The sequence below is a fragment of the Podarcis bocagei genome (assembly GCF_964188305.1).
Source record: "Podarcis bocagei genome assembly, chromosome: 8".
Taxonomy (NCBI): Eukaryota; Metazoa; Chordata; class Lepidosauria; order Squamata; family Lacertidae; genus Podarcis; species Podarcis bocagei.
This window is the reverse complement of record NC_138133.1, coordinates 60,295,412-60,311,595: the sequence shown is the minus strand read 5'-3', so window position 1 is coordinate 60,311,595 and position 16,184 is coordinate 60,295,412. Positions and strand designations below refer to the sequence as shown.

The 16,184-nt window shown below is 40.8% G+C and overlaps 1 protein-coding gene across 1 annotated transcript in view; it reads right to left on the bottom strand.

Annotated features, from left to right (window-relative positions):
- The window catches only part of CRISPLD1 (cysteine rich secretory protein LCCL domain containing 1), a 28,376-nt gene extending 12,490 nt beyond the window's left edge, over positions 1–15,886 (bottom strand). The window contains exons 1-5 of the mRNA XM_081204775.1: positions 15,429–15,886; positions 13,755–14,077; positions 2,881–2,999; positions 2,602–2,734; positions 1,007–1,122 (exon numbers count right to left, since the gene is read on the bottom strand). Coding sequence (XP_081060901.1) covers positions 1,007–1,122; positions 2,602–2,734; positions 2,881–2,999; positions 13,755–14,012 — 626 coding nt within the window. The 5' untranslated portion in view covers positions 14,013–14,077; positions 15,429–15,886. The remainder of the gene's footprint in view (positions 1–1,006; positions 1,123–2,601; positions 2,735–2,880; positions 3,000–13,754; positions 14,078–15,428) is intronic.
- Between the last annotated feature and the right edge of the window lie 298 nt (positions 15,887–16,184).

The window sequence follows — 16,184 nt, the reverse complement described above, 5'->3', positions numbered from 1 at the left end:
CTCCTGGGGATGAGGGGTCTGCGACTGGGCATGCAAAAGGTTATTTATGTAAGCAACAACTGCAGCCTGTGTTTCGTTATTACCAAACTGGAAAGTGAATGACCTCCCAACTAAAGAGGACTGGCAACTTAAGTTGATAGAATATGCAGAAGTTTAACATAGAGAATAAGAGAGCAAGAAGAACATACATTTTAAAAAGAGTGGAAAACATTTATTGAAAATAACTGTATACAGCTGAAAACGCTGGCAGCACTAAGATAAATTCAACAGAGTAAATAATTTTTGAGGGATGTAAAAGTGGAAAACTGATGTGAATGGTTATAGCAAAATATGCAGGAATGTATGATACATAAAATGAACCATGGAAGGAGAAGAAGGGAAGTCATTGGATATTTTAAAGTTTGTAAAATGTTTATTTTTTTTAATATAAAATTGAAAGCTTAATTTAAAAAGTTCCTTTGTCCTTTCAAAATAAGCACAGGTATCAAGGTTTAATTATGTGTAACAGGCACATTTTCTGGGACCAGCTTCCATGTGGAGTGGCTGATATATTTATAAATGTAACAGACCCGCCCCCCCATGCTAAAAGAAAAGAAACCTTAGGGATTGGGAATATGGAACAGAAACATGATGTTGGGGAGAGCAGGGTGTTAAATTGTCATAAACCCATGTGTACCTTATGAGATTAAAAAGCAGATTGTGGGGAAATAACAAAGCACTCCCACCCCCACCATTTCTGTAGTCCAGGGATGACTACTAATCTTTGGTCCTGCGGATGTTAGATTATAATGCCCATCATTCCTAACCATTTGGCCTTTGGCTGGGGCAAATCTGGGGCTGAACATCTGGTCCAAGAACATCTGGTGGGCCACGGGTTCCAAACCTCCCAAAGTAACCCTCCCAATAGCGTTTCTGTTTTTTAAAAAATGGCACTGGGGTTCTTTTATACCTATCTCTGTGTACCAATGTACCATAGCTAACTTCTTAATCTGTCATATATACTTACTTGGGAGAATAATTGCACACCAGGTAAATGGCTTTTGGCCATATCTGTCCCCAGACATTCATGTTATGGCACAAATTAACTGCACAACCTATTCTGCTACTTGTGGCCCATACCACCTATAGGACAGAAAGAAAGAAAGAAAGACAGTTAAATGAAAGAAAGACAGTTAAATGCCTGACTCAAATCAAAACAAATGAATATTATAATACTATCCAGAAAAAAATATAGGCAGTACTGCAGTCATAGAGAGAGAAGAAAAATTAATATAGTTAAAGTTTAACACACTGAATGGCTGAGGAAAGTACATATACAGCAGATCTCTTTCTAGCATGAGTGGAATCCCAATTCTGACGGGATTCCGCTTATTTACATCATCTGTTGATCTCAATAAAATAAAACATTTATGGTCTTTGATCATGCATAAAAATGCAATTATAGATAGATTGATAGATAGATAGATAGATCGATAGATAGATAGATAGATAGATAGATAGATAGATAGATAGATAGATAGATATAGATAGATATAGATGATAGATATAGATAGATAGATAGATAGATAGATAGATAGATAGATAGATAGATAGATGATAGATAGATGATAGATAGATAGATAGATAGATAGATAGATAGATAGATAGATAGATAGAGATAGATAGATGATAGATAGATGATAGATAGATAGATAGATAGATAGATAGATGATAGATAGATAGATAGATAGATAGATAGATAGATAGATAGATAGATAGATATAGATAGATAGATGATATAGATCAGTGTTTCCCAACCGGTGTTCCCCGGCACACGAGTGTGCCGTGAGACACCGGCTGGTGTGCCGCGAGATGCCTGGAGGGAGGCGGGCGAGTCGGGCGGCGAGAGGCGGGGCGGGGGCGGCGAGGAGAGGCCGCGCCTCCTGCTGCTGCCTGGCGCTCCTCCTCGCAGCCGGCAGCGCTGCCTGGGCGCCTCCGCGCGACTCTGTCTCGCTGGGTTTGGTCTCCCAGCAGAGACGGGTCACACGCGCCCCTCCCTCCCTCCCTCAGCCTGCGCGGAGGGAGAGCCAGAGAGAGGCATCGCTCCTGCGCTCCGAGGCGGATTGAGCGCAGCTGAGAGGAGCTGCCGAGGGAAAAAACGTTCACTTTTGTGCGTCCCTCCCGGCGTGACGCTGCGCGCTGATGTCACGGGGCGGGGCTTTAATTGTGGTGTGCCGCGAGATTTTTTTTTAGTACACAGGTGTGCCGTTGCCCAAAAACGTTTGGGAAACACTGATATAGATGATAGATAGATAGATAGATAGATAGATAGATAGATAGATAGATAGATAGATAGATGATAGACAGATAATCAGTTGTATTAAGTGTCACTTTAAACAAAACTTGCTTAAAATGAATTCTGACGGTTTCATTACTAAATTCTATACTTGTCTCTTTACACTGAATTCATGACAGTCAAGGTAACTGTCAAGGTAAACCACAGTTAATGGTTTATCATGAATAGGCCAATTCTGCCTTCTTTGCCCATGTGAGTGGAAGAAAAGAAACACAGTCCCTGGCTTGGTGTTATATCTGATATTGGGAAGAATAATGCATACCTACCTGTGTATAATGGGTACATACAGGACCAGAACATCTATAAGGGCAATAAGGGTTGCATTCTTGAGGATAAGGATAGCTGAAGTCTCTCACTTCATCATACCATGCTTGGACATGAAATGTTAGAGGTCTATATCTACAAAAAAGGAACCAGCAAAACTCAAAAATAATTCAAACAGCCGCTGCAGTTATCAACAGAGAAAATGTTTATATGACATTTTTAAGGAGAACCCTTTTTTTTAACACTGTTTGAAATCATTTGTAAAATATAATTATTTATACCTTCCCCAGTGTGCTCCCAAATTCTGTCCAATGGATGGAAGAAGACTTGCAGGACCATGTTCCCAAAGACATGTCTCAGCCCAGGATTGTGCTGATCTCTCCAGCTCTACATCCCATGTCTATATTTGAGGAGGTAGGGAGAGAAGGGAAAATGCAATTGTTTGAAAGTGTTTTAAGCTTATGAAAAGGGACATTTTGTGATGCACATGAACAAACAACCTATGACGCCACTTATCCCAGTGAAATAGGACTTCATTTGGCAATACTTATGGCATAAGTCTTTGTTTGACTGATTGGTCTGAACCATGCCCCCTTCATCCGACCTTGCTTAACAAGACGTGGTTAATTCTTTTAAAATGTTCATTCTTTTTCAAAAAAAAGAGTCCTTGATCGTATTTATCTTACAAAGTAGGAAGTAGGAAACAAGCAAGACTTTGGAATGAAAAGTTTATTCTTGTAATCAAGGCCTAAACTGAAACACCTGAATAGAAAGCCACAAGATATCCTTCATACATTTTTCCAGATATGTCTTGGATCCCCTGAAGAGTCTATATTTTCACAATAATCTGTGTTTGGACTCATGAATTGGTTGCCAGATTCCAAATTGCAAGAAGGTTAGTTCACTTATATCATAAAGATTATTTCAGCTGTCAAGCTTCTAAATTGTTAATACCACATTTGTTGTCATTAGCTTTTCCCCCCTTTGCTAACCTGAGAAGCAGGTTGAACTGGAATTAGTGGTATCACCAGAATTCATAATTAGTCAGTCCACATGTCAAATCGAATCTGTTCATAACTCCCATCTGTATAATGAGACTGACTTTGACCCAGTGAAATGATAAGGTTTTTTTGTAATTTAAACTAGTGATTTTTACAAATTCAAGAAATTTGATGCTTCAACAAATTGTACAATGCTGTTCTAAAGCAGAGATTCTGAATCTGTGACCCTCCAGATACTGCTGGACTCCAACTCCCTTCTGTTCCAGCAAGGACAATTCATTATCAGGAGTGACGGGAGTTGTAGTCTATCAACATCTGATGACCTACAGATCCCCCTTCACTGTTCTACATACTTTTTTTGGAGATGTTTCTACTTTGGTAATAATTAACGGTATCCTATAGCAACCACCTGGCAGAAAGCCATATTGGACCTAATGGGACATACTTCTGAGTGGACATATATAGAGAATCCCACTGGGTAATCTTTCTATAGTATATTCCAGCAAGTAAGGCAATGCTTGTGATCAAGTGGGATTTTTAGCGGGAATCCATTTTCTGCAGTGAATAATGAAGTACAACTGTCTAAAGCACTGCAAAAGCTGCCTTTGATGAAGCATTTCATTTCTTATGTTCACTCATGACAGATGAACATATACATCCTTAGGAACTGTTGAGGCTGGATCGATTATTCAAAGTCATCCTGAAAGGTTTATACTTTTTAAAATAATTACAATAATATCCTGTTTTCTACATTGCCTACATGGCAAAATATCCACCTTACTTTTGTATGTTTAAACGCAGGCAGAATAATGTATATTTTCTTTAACTACATTACTGTAGTTGAAACGTATGCATTGCATGCAAGTTTGGTGCAAATAAGGTATTTGTTCACTGAGTACTGATCCATGCACAGTTGCTCAGTGCATTTCCACTAGCTAACTCCTCAATTAATGTTGAGGTGGGCACAAATATTTTGGGACTGTATTCTCTATAAAAGGAAGGAAATACAGACCTCTTAATCTTTGAAGTTAAATACCACTTAACATTAACCATACAATTAAATAGCATCTAAAATAATATGGAATGGGAATCTTTATCTACACAAGATATGACCTGGGTCGTTGTTGATGTAGAAATAATCACAGTTACAAAGTTAAAATTAATTTGTAATCCATTTACAGTGATTAAATTATTCCAATGTAGCAAGGAAAGATTGAACTAGCTGCAAAACAATATTCTGAAATGCACAGGTTTCTAATATATCAGTGATGTTCTCCATTATAGCCTAATTTCAGACAAATATCCAAGCAATTATATTAGTATGATTGTACAATAACTAATAGTTATCAGTAGATACATGTTTCCATACTAAACCCTCAAGCTCTGTTCAGTTTGCTAAAGTTCACATGTGGAAATACAACCAACTTAATGTTTGTGAATTTATACTAATTTTCACAAAAATCAGTATGACACAAAGTTGCACAGAGATTTGAATATGTACATCAGATTTGAATATGAATTAAAATGTGAACAAAGGATATCTCCAGCTGCCTCAGGACCAATCCCCAAGGCAGATGCCTCACCCTGAGAAACATGCAACTATCTTATAAAATAATCTTCAAACAATTTACCAGAAATGTCACTGATTTCGATTTCATAATTGTACTCCGAAATGCTTCTACAAGCAACTTCTAATCAGTATCCTGAGTCTCAGACAAAGGCTTGGTGTGCACATTGCATTAGACCATAATTTAAAATAAACTATGGTTAAATGTGAACAAGCAGCATGCTAATAATGCACACTGCTCAAAAGTTCCCATTACACTCCGCCCTCACTTCACAGACAGAACAGTTAAAATGTGGCTTTTTGTATCATCAGAATCCAAGCTCAGTGGTTCTTTCGCTAAAATGAACCCTGACGTACCACAAGCCCAGTTCACATGGAATGGCAAGCTTGTGTCATCTGTAGCATAGCAGTAGTATAAGTGGAGAAAGAGCAACCCAGAAACATTTGAGCAATGAGCTGTGCATTTGCATGATTTAACCATAGTTTATTTTAATCCATGGTTTAATGTAAAATCTGAACTGGGCCAAAGAATCACAGAATCTTTTGGAGTGGCATACAGAACACAAAGAAAACCTTTCCAAAGCAATATGTGAAAACCTGTAAAGTAAATTAAAAAGAGCTAAGATTCAGACTTGGTAAAGACAGTAACGCATACAGTTGGCACCAACAAAAGTAAACATTTACTGTGGCATGATAGAAAGCCTCAATGCAGTATTCATTCTAAATATAAGGAATAGACTCGTAAAGTAAATATCACTGTACAGTATGGTGCTTTTTACTTTTAAAATAAAACCCACTATATTCTTTAAGCCAAATCACAATGAATAAGTGAAAGAAGGATACAAAAACTGGATAGGAAATATCATAGCAAAGCAGCACATTTTAATTAGATGCCCAGATCCAGCTAAAGAAAGCTGGTAGAGAAGCAGTCCTCCATGAATATCTCTTGCTGAACCTGGAGTCATGGGCTCAGTGGCGTAGCGTGGGGGGTGCAGGGGGGGCCGGCCGCACCGGGCGCAACATCTGGGGGTTAGGGTTAGGGGGCGCAAATCCATGGGTTAGGGGGCGCAAATCCACGGGTTAGAGGGCGCAAATCCACGGGTTAGGGGGCGCAAATTACTTGCCTTGCCCCGGGTGCTGACAACCCACGCTACGCCACTGCATGGGCTTAAATTTTGTGTGCATTTGCTAGAAAAGGTATATACAGACATGAGTACATATCACTGACATATAGGGGCATTCTCACTTTATTTAAAAACAATGGGAAGCTTCCTTATTCAAAAATATATTGCCTGAACTTCTCATACAATGCTGCAAATTAAATGCCAATAGTTGGGATCTTTTTAAAAACAATATTCAAAGCTCCTGTTTCTACTAGCTGAAGTTGTCTCCATCCATCTTGCAGGGATTCCTCCTTTTTCATCAGTTCCCCCCATGTTACATATGGCATAGGACTGGGCAGGGAAGTCAGCTTTCACCAGCACTATCCTAGGCACTTTGGACTATTTTGTGTAATTTATGCCACTAAAATCATGGGGAGGGCACTGAAACTCCACCCCTCCAGCAATATCACCAAGCATGGCATGGTTCACACACTTTCAAGTCTAATTTTGTAACTGTAATGGCCAGAACACAATCTCAGTGCCATCAGTTTAAAAATGTCACCTTAATTAACCTCTGACTGAAGTTCCATAGAGGTGAAACATTGATTTGATCTGGTATACATGCATCAGGTGATTGTGCTAAGCTATGTAAATGTGTGTGCATTTGATTTGATCTTTTATTTTGGTTAGTGTACTGATTACATGTACTTAAAGCCTGCAGCCCTCAATACTGCTAAAATGAATTTAACAGAAAATAAATGCACATAAATGAAAGAATGCTTCTGTGTTTTAAAATTGTTGTTGTCACTGTGATAAACTTTACATCAAGACTATACATCCTTGGGTATCACAGCAGAGATTTACCTACATGCCCTCTTGACCACTTTCACAAGGCAGAATCTACTGATGAAAAGTTCCAGATAAGAATAAGAGGATAAGTTGACATTGCTCAGCCCTTTGATGCCATGTCAATAGCCTCTGGGTGAAGGCATGGAATCTGGAGCACTTCCGCCAAGCTTTGAAGTAAAGCAGGAAAGTGGAAAGCTAGAGAGGAAGCATTTTCACTTTGAAAACTCTAGCTAGGTTCTTGATTAAGTGCTCTACTTATGAAAACCAACCACTTAAAACACCCCACAGGCCATAGTACTCTGTTCTTGAAAATGGGAATTGTGTTCATTAGGTGTCTCTGAAACTACTGATTTTATGTTAGCTGCTCTGGCTGAACAGCAGATACTGTAAATAAAAAAATGAAATGAAATAAATATATAGAGAAAAGAAAAGAAAGCAGAAAAATATGAAAAGTACTTTAAATAAGTAGGAAGACATATTGGAAACCTATTTTTTTCCAGTTCAATCCTATACAAGCCTACTCAGAAGTAAGTATAGAATTACTAAAACTGCAATCCTATATCAGTTTGCCTGGCAGTAAATCCAAATCAATAGGACTTACTTCTAAGTATACTCGTATAATACTGTATTGTTAACCTTAGAACAGGCCTTTTTTTTAGTTTTTCTCCCTTTGACTCCTCTCAGCTATAAACCATCATTATATGTGACAAGTAATGTAAATATGTATAGAAAGATGAGGCATCACTAAGTAAATAAATAGTGCTAGAACCAACTTCCCCTGCCTACTCAGTAGCTTTTGTCACTAACACATCACCAAAAAACAGGAATACGTCAGCAAAAAAGAGGGTGAACGGACACAAATTTGCATAAAAGGTGACCATGCTAATTTATAATTACTATAATATTTAGTAATTACTCCCTACTGAATCATGTGAGGCCAAATCAGCATTCTCCTGAACTGAACTTGTGACTGTCTTGGGCTGGATCTAGACACATCAAAGAAGCAATTCAGTTAAACGTGTTGTAAACGTCATACAGAGAAATTCCGTTGGCGAAAGACGGGTCTCCGCAGCTCCATCTGATGGATGTCACAGTGTTCTAACACATATAAAGCATTTTATCTTTACAAATGTAGCTGAGTCCTTGGACTGGACAAGTCTTTCAAACAGATTACTGTCATTGACATCCCTTCAAATGGAAGACTCGTGGGACACTTGACCACCCTACCTATCTCCAATGACCTCTTGCTTTCTCCAGCTCTCCTCCTTCTTTCACTTTTCCTTGCTTCCTTTCTCTCTAGCCACATCTTCATCTGTTTCTTTTCCTTAAGCCCCTGTGGCTTCCCCACATTCTTCCCTTTCCTCCTTATTTCTGCTATCCTCACAGCTGATCCTACCTACTTTCTTCTTGCTTGATCTTTGTTACTTTGTCTTCTTCCATGTTTCTTCAATGCCTTCTTCTGTCAGTTACCTGTCTCATCCTTCTCTGAGGTCCTTTTCATGCCTTCTTTGCTGCATTTTATAAGATTCACCTTAAGCCCCCGACGCCTTTCCCTTTCAATCCTTTCCAGCTACAGGACTTCATTTTCATTTTCAAATAATGAAAATGTGAATGAAACTACAACCATAAAGATGGGTTGCAGCCTGTGTGTAGCATGTTGCAGCAGGTAAAGGATAGTCTCAACCACTCTACTAGATGCTAATATGTTGACTCCATGTTTCTACTTGACCTTTCACTTCCTTACTGCAATAAAATATCAACTGAAGTCAAAAGTCTACTAACTGTTCTTTTTTTAATTGTTTGATTTAGTTACTTCACCTTTTTACTTCTGCCTTTTTAAGGAAGTAACTTGATGCTACAATTGCTTCTCTTCCTTCATCCTAGAGAAAACCAGATCACTATGAAATTTGTAAAAACCATGCATTATTGTTGCCCTCCAGTAAACAGTGTGCAAAACATTGTGCTCAGTAGCACATGGCCAGGAGCCAGGGAATTCTTAGTTGCACCAAGAAAGCAATGGCACTTAAGTTGAACAGAACAGGTAGAATTGTGGCACTCTAATAAACTGGTGATCTTGCGGGGACTGTAATTACGGTAGTCTACTTATTCTATTTATCTTTTGGAAAGTACATCCACTTTCTGCAAATTAAGAGATACATGAAAGGAGCAAGCTTAGAGAAAAAGCTCATAAATTCAGCACTGCCATATTGTCACATTTTAACAAGTTGTAGTTCCACTCATATCCCTGGCAACACTGTAGCTAGAAAGGCTCTATCTGAATCAAATTAAAGTTTGTTGCTTACAGAACTTTTTACTTGTGTTGCATAAAACAATGGCACTGTGATCCTGTTTACAAATGTAATGCTGGTGAGTTACAATGTTATAAGCGATCGTGTAAATTTCAGTGTTCAGTAATAATTTTCTCATTCATTCAAAAGTAAATGTTTTTGTAGACTTTATATGAATCTTTTGACAGCACCTGTAACCCTCTAAGCCACTGAATATAGGTGCATAAGTGTACCTTCATTCAACCCTGAAGGGGCTAAATCTTTTGTGCATGTTCCAAGTGAGGGGCACACAAATCATGGGTGCTCATGAATTGTTCCCACCTCTGCCGCCTCCTTCTTCTCCTGTCCCATCTTACCTGGAGCAGAAGAAAAAGTGGCAGCTCCAGCTCCTCGACAGAGTATGCTTTCTTGCTATCACCTTTTGTAAGAAGAAATTGTCACTGGGGATGCTGGGAGGTGGCACCCCTTATTTTGCCTCAAATACATTCAAATGACTCTTTGCGAAGTAAGAGAAGGGGGTGACAACTGCTGAAGTGAACACTCAATGTGCAAATCAAGGGGGACTTATTGACAGCTGCTCAATCTACAACTCACTGCAAATGATCAAACAAGGGGAGTTCACTTTTACAAGTTCCCCTTTTCTGCTACTTGTGTCATCTCTACCTTTGGCTGCATAATAGAACCCCAACCAAATATTAGCAAATATGGCTGATCATACTGATTGAATAACAGAGTACTTCCAAGTGTTAGCTTCTTCAATGAAGGTAATCCCAAGAAAGAAGCAAATTATTATAATTATTTATTAAATTTTTATACTGCCCTTTAATCTCAGGATCACAGGGCGGTTTACAATATCAGGAAGTACCTTATGAAAGAGACATTGTTTCGCACAACAACTGCTGTTCCCTATGCTGTCTAATATTATATTTTGAGTAGCAACAATCAGCATGACTTGTGGCACTTTCAGCATCTATATCAAGAGTACACAGCAAACCAGCATTTCGGTATTCAAGTCACATGCAGAGCACTATGATCTCTGAAGAAAACAGACATTGTCTGGAAGCTCTCTGTCTTCTTCCATTTATAATGCTTTCCTCTGTTTATTTGGTGTGATAATGGTAACAAATATATATTAACAATACATTAAACTTGACTATAAAAAAGCAATAACAGTTTCTGAAACTTTAACATAATGTTAAGTCATTCACCACAAAGCGTGTGCATGCCCTTAAAATGTGAATACCTAAAACATTTAAAGTGCCTTTCAAATTGTTTCATAGGCTGATATACAGTATATGCCCACTAAAAAAACCCCCTGCATGATAGCACTTGGTGCATGATCTATGGATTTTTAGCTGAATGTCTCAGTCTGCATTCTATTACAGAGCCTCAGAAGAGCCCTGACTACACACAATCAGCCACCTCTTCCTCTTTCTCAACTCAATCCAAGCCAATCATATTTAAGCTGGCATGAAAATTAAAGAAAGATGCTCTGCTGGAAATTCAATCCCAGGCATGCCCAGTTAAGAAGTATCAGGTAGCAGATGATATGAGAGACCTCTGCCCAAGACCCTGGAGAGTTTTCCTCTGGCAGTCAGAGTAGACAGTAGTGGGCTACACCAAAGCAATTTCTTTTTTCCCCATTCAGCCAAGCCACACACTTTCCCAGAGCAGCATGAGGTTAGGAGAGAAGGAAACCACTTCCGTGCCACTCTAGTAACATACGACTCTTCCAAACGTCAATGATATGAAAATTGTAACAGCCACCCTCATGCCTTAGCTTGGCAGCAGGGGAGCTCATCGTGCCAACTGTTCTCACCACTATTGATATCACAGCAGTATCATAGCCTAGATAATTCAGCTAATGTGAATTAAAACAAAAACAAAAAAACCCACACCTTGAAACCTGAGGTTTTTGATAACTACTGCCTGGTCACAGATTCTCCCTTCCTAGGCTTATCCTAGGTTTATCCTGGTCTTAAATCAGGTTTATCCTGGTCTTAAATCACACTTGGTCACCTTGGTAGTTCTTCTTTACCAGGAGATGGAACAGTACAATTTTGTTTCTCTTGCTGGACCTCTCAGTGACTTTGAATACCCTTGGCCATGTTATCCTCCTGGACCTACTCTGTGAGATGGGAGTTTGAATGTAGTTTGAATCATATCTGAAGAACTGGTATTTTAAAAGCATTGGATGACTGCACCTCAGCCCCCTGACCCTTGTGTTATAGGGTGCCACTGGGGATTGTGCTGTTTCCAATGTTATTTATCATCTGAAGCCATTGAAAGTGGTCATTAAAAGGTTTGAAGCACAATATGCTGATGACAGTCAGCTTTATTTCTGTTACATTTGAATCAGATGAGGCCATGTAGGTACTGAATCAGAATCAAGATGCAGTAACAGGTTGGATGAAGGCCAATAAACTGAAACAGAATCCTGGCAAGAGGGAAGTTGTTCGGCAATGTGCCACTTCTGGATGAAATTGTACTCCCCCTAAAGGAACAGGTATTCAGTTGGGGAGTAATTCATCTTTGTTCTTGGAAGCCCAAGTGGCTATGTTGGCTAGCAGCACTTTCTACCAAGGTGAATGAGGGTTACTGGCAGCCAGTAGGCTAGCAGGCCAAGTTCCACACTGTTTTAACATAGAGCTCTGAAGAACTTGGAACCAGGATACCTCTCTCCCTACTGCCTTGCCCGAGCTTTGAACTCAGCTTTGGAGGCCCTCTTGGTTGTGCCCCTATCTCCGTTAATGGCAACCTGTGGGAGGGCCTTCTCTCTGGCAGTCCCCTTCCTATGGAATTGTCTCTCCTTGGAGCTCTGATGATACCTTGATGCTTCCTTAAAGCACACCTGCGCACCCAAACCTTTTCACCAGAAAATTAATGGTGCTCTTGGGTTACCACTTACATACTGGTTTCACCAGTTCCATAAACTGAGTTGGGTAGAATAGGAAACTACAACTTCCATGTATCCTAACAGTATGTCTTTTGGTATGATTGGGAGAATCAGGTTTCATTCCTGTCTCCAGCCACCCTGAGGAAAAATAAGTGTTCATGTTGGTAGAATGGTTTTTAAAGCTTTCACAGAAAAGGCTCACAGAAAAATTAACCTCATTATAAAAGACCTGGGGAAAACATGTCCATTGCTAGGGGCTACAGTACAACAGAAGTAAGCCCCATTGAAAATAGTAGTGCTTCCTTCTGAGGGGAAAGCCATTCTGAAAAGTAAATGGCTGCAAACCCTTGCTTTTCCAGATGGCTGCAAAGTGATCTTAGGTATGGCACACATGGCTCCCACAGCAATTTTCAGGAACTGTCCAACATTATGTGTGTCAGCCAAAATTAAGCAGTTCAAGGTCCCCGTTATTTCAATGGGAGAGTTAACCTCCTGCTATAAGTCTTCTCCACTCAGTTCAATATGACTTAAAACTGCTGTGTTATGCCCTTAGTTTAAGACATTCCTTTAAAATAACTTAAATAGTTTTAAAAATTGGCTTTCTGGGAAATGATATATAATGAAATGAAAAAGGTACTTAAATGTACTTTCCCTAAGAAACCAGAGGCCTTTCTCTTGGGCATTGTCGGCCAATTGGTGCCAAAGAAAGACAGAACATTTTTTATGTACGCCACAACAGCAGCAAGAATACTTATCGCAAAGTATTGGAAGACACAAGATCTACCCACCCTGGAAGAATGGCAGATGAAAGTGATGGACTACATGACATTGGCTGAGATGACTGGCAGAATCCGCGATCAGGGAAAGGAGACGGCGGAAGAAGAATGGAAGAAATTTAAAATCTATCTTAAGGACTATTAGAAACTTGATGAATGTTAGAATGTTGAGGTCTTGAGAAAGAAAGGGTTACAGCGATATAAGATTAGATTGAAGGAAAGATTAAGAGGACAGAGGCTTGACAGAAATATTTAGAAGTTGCTAAAAAATTTTGGACATTGGGATGCAGAAAGGGGAGGTATGGGGGAGTCTGAGAAACAAGGTTCATGAAAAAAAGGTTATGAAACTATACGTGCTTGTATGTCTTTTTATATGTTTGTATTGTTTTAAAAATTTTGTAAAACCAAAAAATTTTTTTATAAAAAATAAAATAAAAATTGGTATTGATGAAGCCTTTCAATCTTTCTGGAACAAAGTGTTGGGTCTACAAAAAAAAACAACAACCCTAATTCATTAATCTCATAACATCACAAACAAAAAGTTAAATAGGAAGCAAGTTTTGAAAAACATACAAATGCCAAGTAGTTAATATTTCTATGTTGTTCAGTGATGCAAACTATTACATTCTTTCTTTCTTTCTTTCTTTCTACAAACCAGCAGCAATGCATCCTTACCATATATTCCATATTGGAAGCTTGTGGATACACTTGACCCCGTAATTTATTATGAAGATCCAAGATACTTTGCATATCACTGTCAGTGATAGCTCTTTTTCCTCTTTGCTTAGCGATCCACCATTCGCCATCCTCGTCCATGTATTTTTCTAGCATCTCCTCAAATAGTGTTGCATTGGGGAGTACCATAGCAGAAACTGCTTGAGCTATGAATAGCAAGGCAGTTACTCTGAAGCAGTCTTCCACTACACTCTTCATGATGAATGATTAAAAAAACTCCTCTGGGTTAACTCCAAGATAAAGGCTTCTTCCAAGTTGACTCGCTGCAAAAGCAAAAGAGAGTGAGGTTATTCTGAAGCTAAGGTACAGTTAGGAATTAATTTGGTGAACAACAAAAGTGAAACTGTGTTTTAAAGAGGAGGGTTCTAGTGTGGTAGCTAGGGGACTGTCTAAGAAGCCAACTAATGCAGACGCCCAACAATTATACTGTATGTATGAGATGATAATTTATCTTCATTCTCATGAACTGAAGGATGCTGTACAAATATATTTGAAGGCACAGTTGCAAGCCTGCATGAAAGAAACCCATTCTCTCTATGAAAGCACAGGCAATCATAGAATTAGCAGATTAATTCTGCCCTCATAAGCTCATCTAAAAATATTTTTATAACTTCAAGATGCATGATGAGCCTAAAATAAACGTAAGAAGATATCCAAGAGATCATGTCGAAAGCTAGCTTTCTGAGTCAGATTTTTCTAAAAAATAAAAATTAAAGGCACAATTTAGCCAAATGTCCTAAATTCACTTATTCGGGATGAAGCTCCAGTAAATACTGAAGTACTTGCTTGTGAGTAAATGTGCATAGGGCTGTGCTGCATATCTCATTGATTCTCACTGAAATGAATGGAGCGCACATCATTTAATTTATATCAACAGAGGATTGCTTAGCTTGGAAAGGGGCCACAACCATATAAACGTTTCAGCATCCCCTGCATTCAAAGCTGTGAACCAAATGATCGGGGGCGGGGGGAGGTGGGCAAGAAACAGAGCGCGTTTATTATTGAAGAAAATGTCAGTGCCGGCTGTAATTTGCTACCTCCCACCTATCATCATATGGCCATCTTAAACAGTGTGGGGTTTTGCCCATTACGAACCATTCAGATCGGCTCCCTGGTCTTCCTGCGTTTCTGTCACATGAGGGGGGGGGGCGCTTTATCTCAGAAACTTTTAAAAAGAAAACTTTAGTTGCCCTTATACTAAACAATCACAGCTCGGAATCCTGCAAGATGCCACGTTTGGTCTTCATCCTTGAGATGTTCAACGGTCCATAAGCTTTGAGGAAGTCCACCCTTTGCACAGCGCCCCCCCCAACAAAAAGATTCCCTTTTGCCCCGTCCGTGTTGGTCTCCCGAGAGCCAAGCAGCCCCGCGCGCTACTCGATCGCCTGCCTGCCTGCGAGCGTGACTTTTCCGCTGGCTACCTTGATCTCTATCGAGGAGGGCGGGAGTGGGGAGGCACTGAGAGAGAGGAGAGAGAGAGAGAGATGCAAAAGCGTTGCCGGCTCGTTCCTTCACGTCTCCCCCCGTTGCGCTTCGGCAGAACTGCAGTTCATTTCCCGGCAGGGATGCCGGGAGAGAGCGCGGCAGTTCGCCGGAGTGAAGCAAAGCTCTTACCTCGGGCCTCTCTGGGGTCTCGCTTGTGCATACGCGGCTCAGGGGAGAGCCGAGCGCGCCTTCTCCCCTCAGCTCCTATCCCACCGAGGAGGTGAAAGGCGGGTTCGGGGCCTGTGAGAAGCCAGCAGGCGCCTGCTGCAAACTTTGGCTCGTCCAAGTTTCTCGCCCCCTCCTTTTTTTTCTTATCCCCTCAGCGCGGCCACTTCTCCCGCGCTCTGGCTACGTGGGGGCCTCCCGCCTTTTCCCCCCTCAGCGGCACGGACGGAGCACGGTCTCCCGCCTGTCAGTGGCAGCCGCTGGTGAGCCCGAGGAGCTGAGGCGCTGCTCTGTTTCGCCTCCTTGGCCGCCAGCAGCCCTTTATCCCGAGCTCGGAGGGCGCCCACACCCACCAGGACGCGCCCGCCCTGCTCGTTCACCGCGCCGGCCCGCCCGCCTGCCGGCCAGAGCCACCTCCGACCTGACCCCGTTTTGGGTGACTGGATGCCGCAGCAGCCCACGTCAGGGGCTCCGGTGAGACGCTAAGCGTGATGTCACTCAAAGACCTGCTCGAGGGCGGGTCAGTGGACAATTAGCCGAGCTCGTGTGGGAAAGGGGCGGGGCGCGGAGTTGCCGGGCTGGCCTGAAAGTGGCCCATAGATTTCCAGGATAGGGAGGCCTGTCCTGCTCTTCAAGAGAAGCCACTGGGGCCTTCTGCCATGGAGATGCAGTGAGGGGGAAGCCTTCAGGAAGAGGTAGAATTGTAGCTCACCTAAAGGT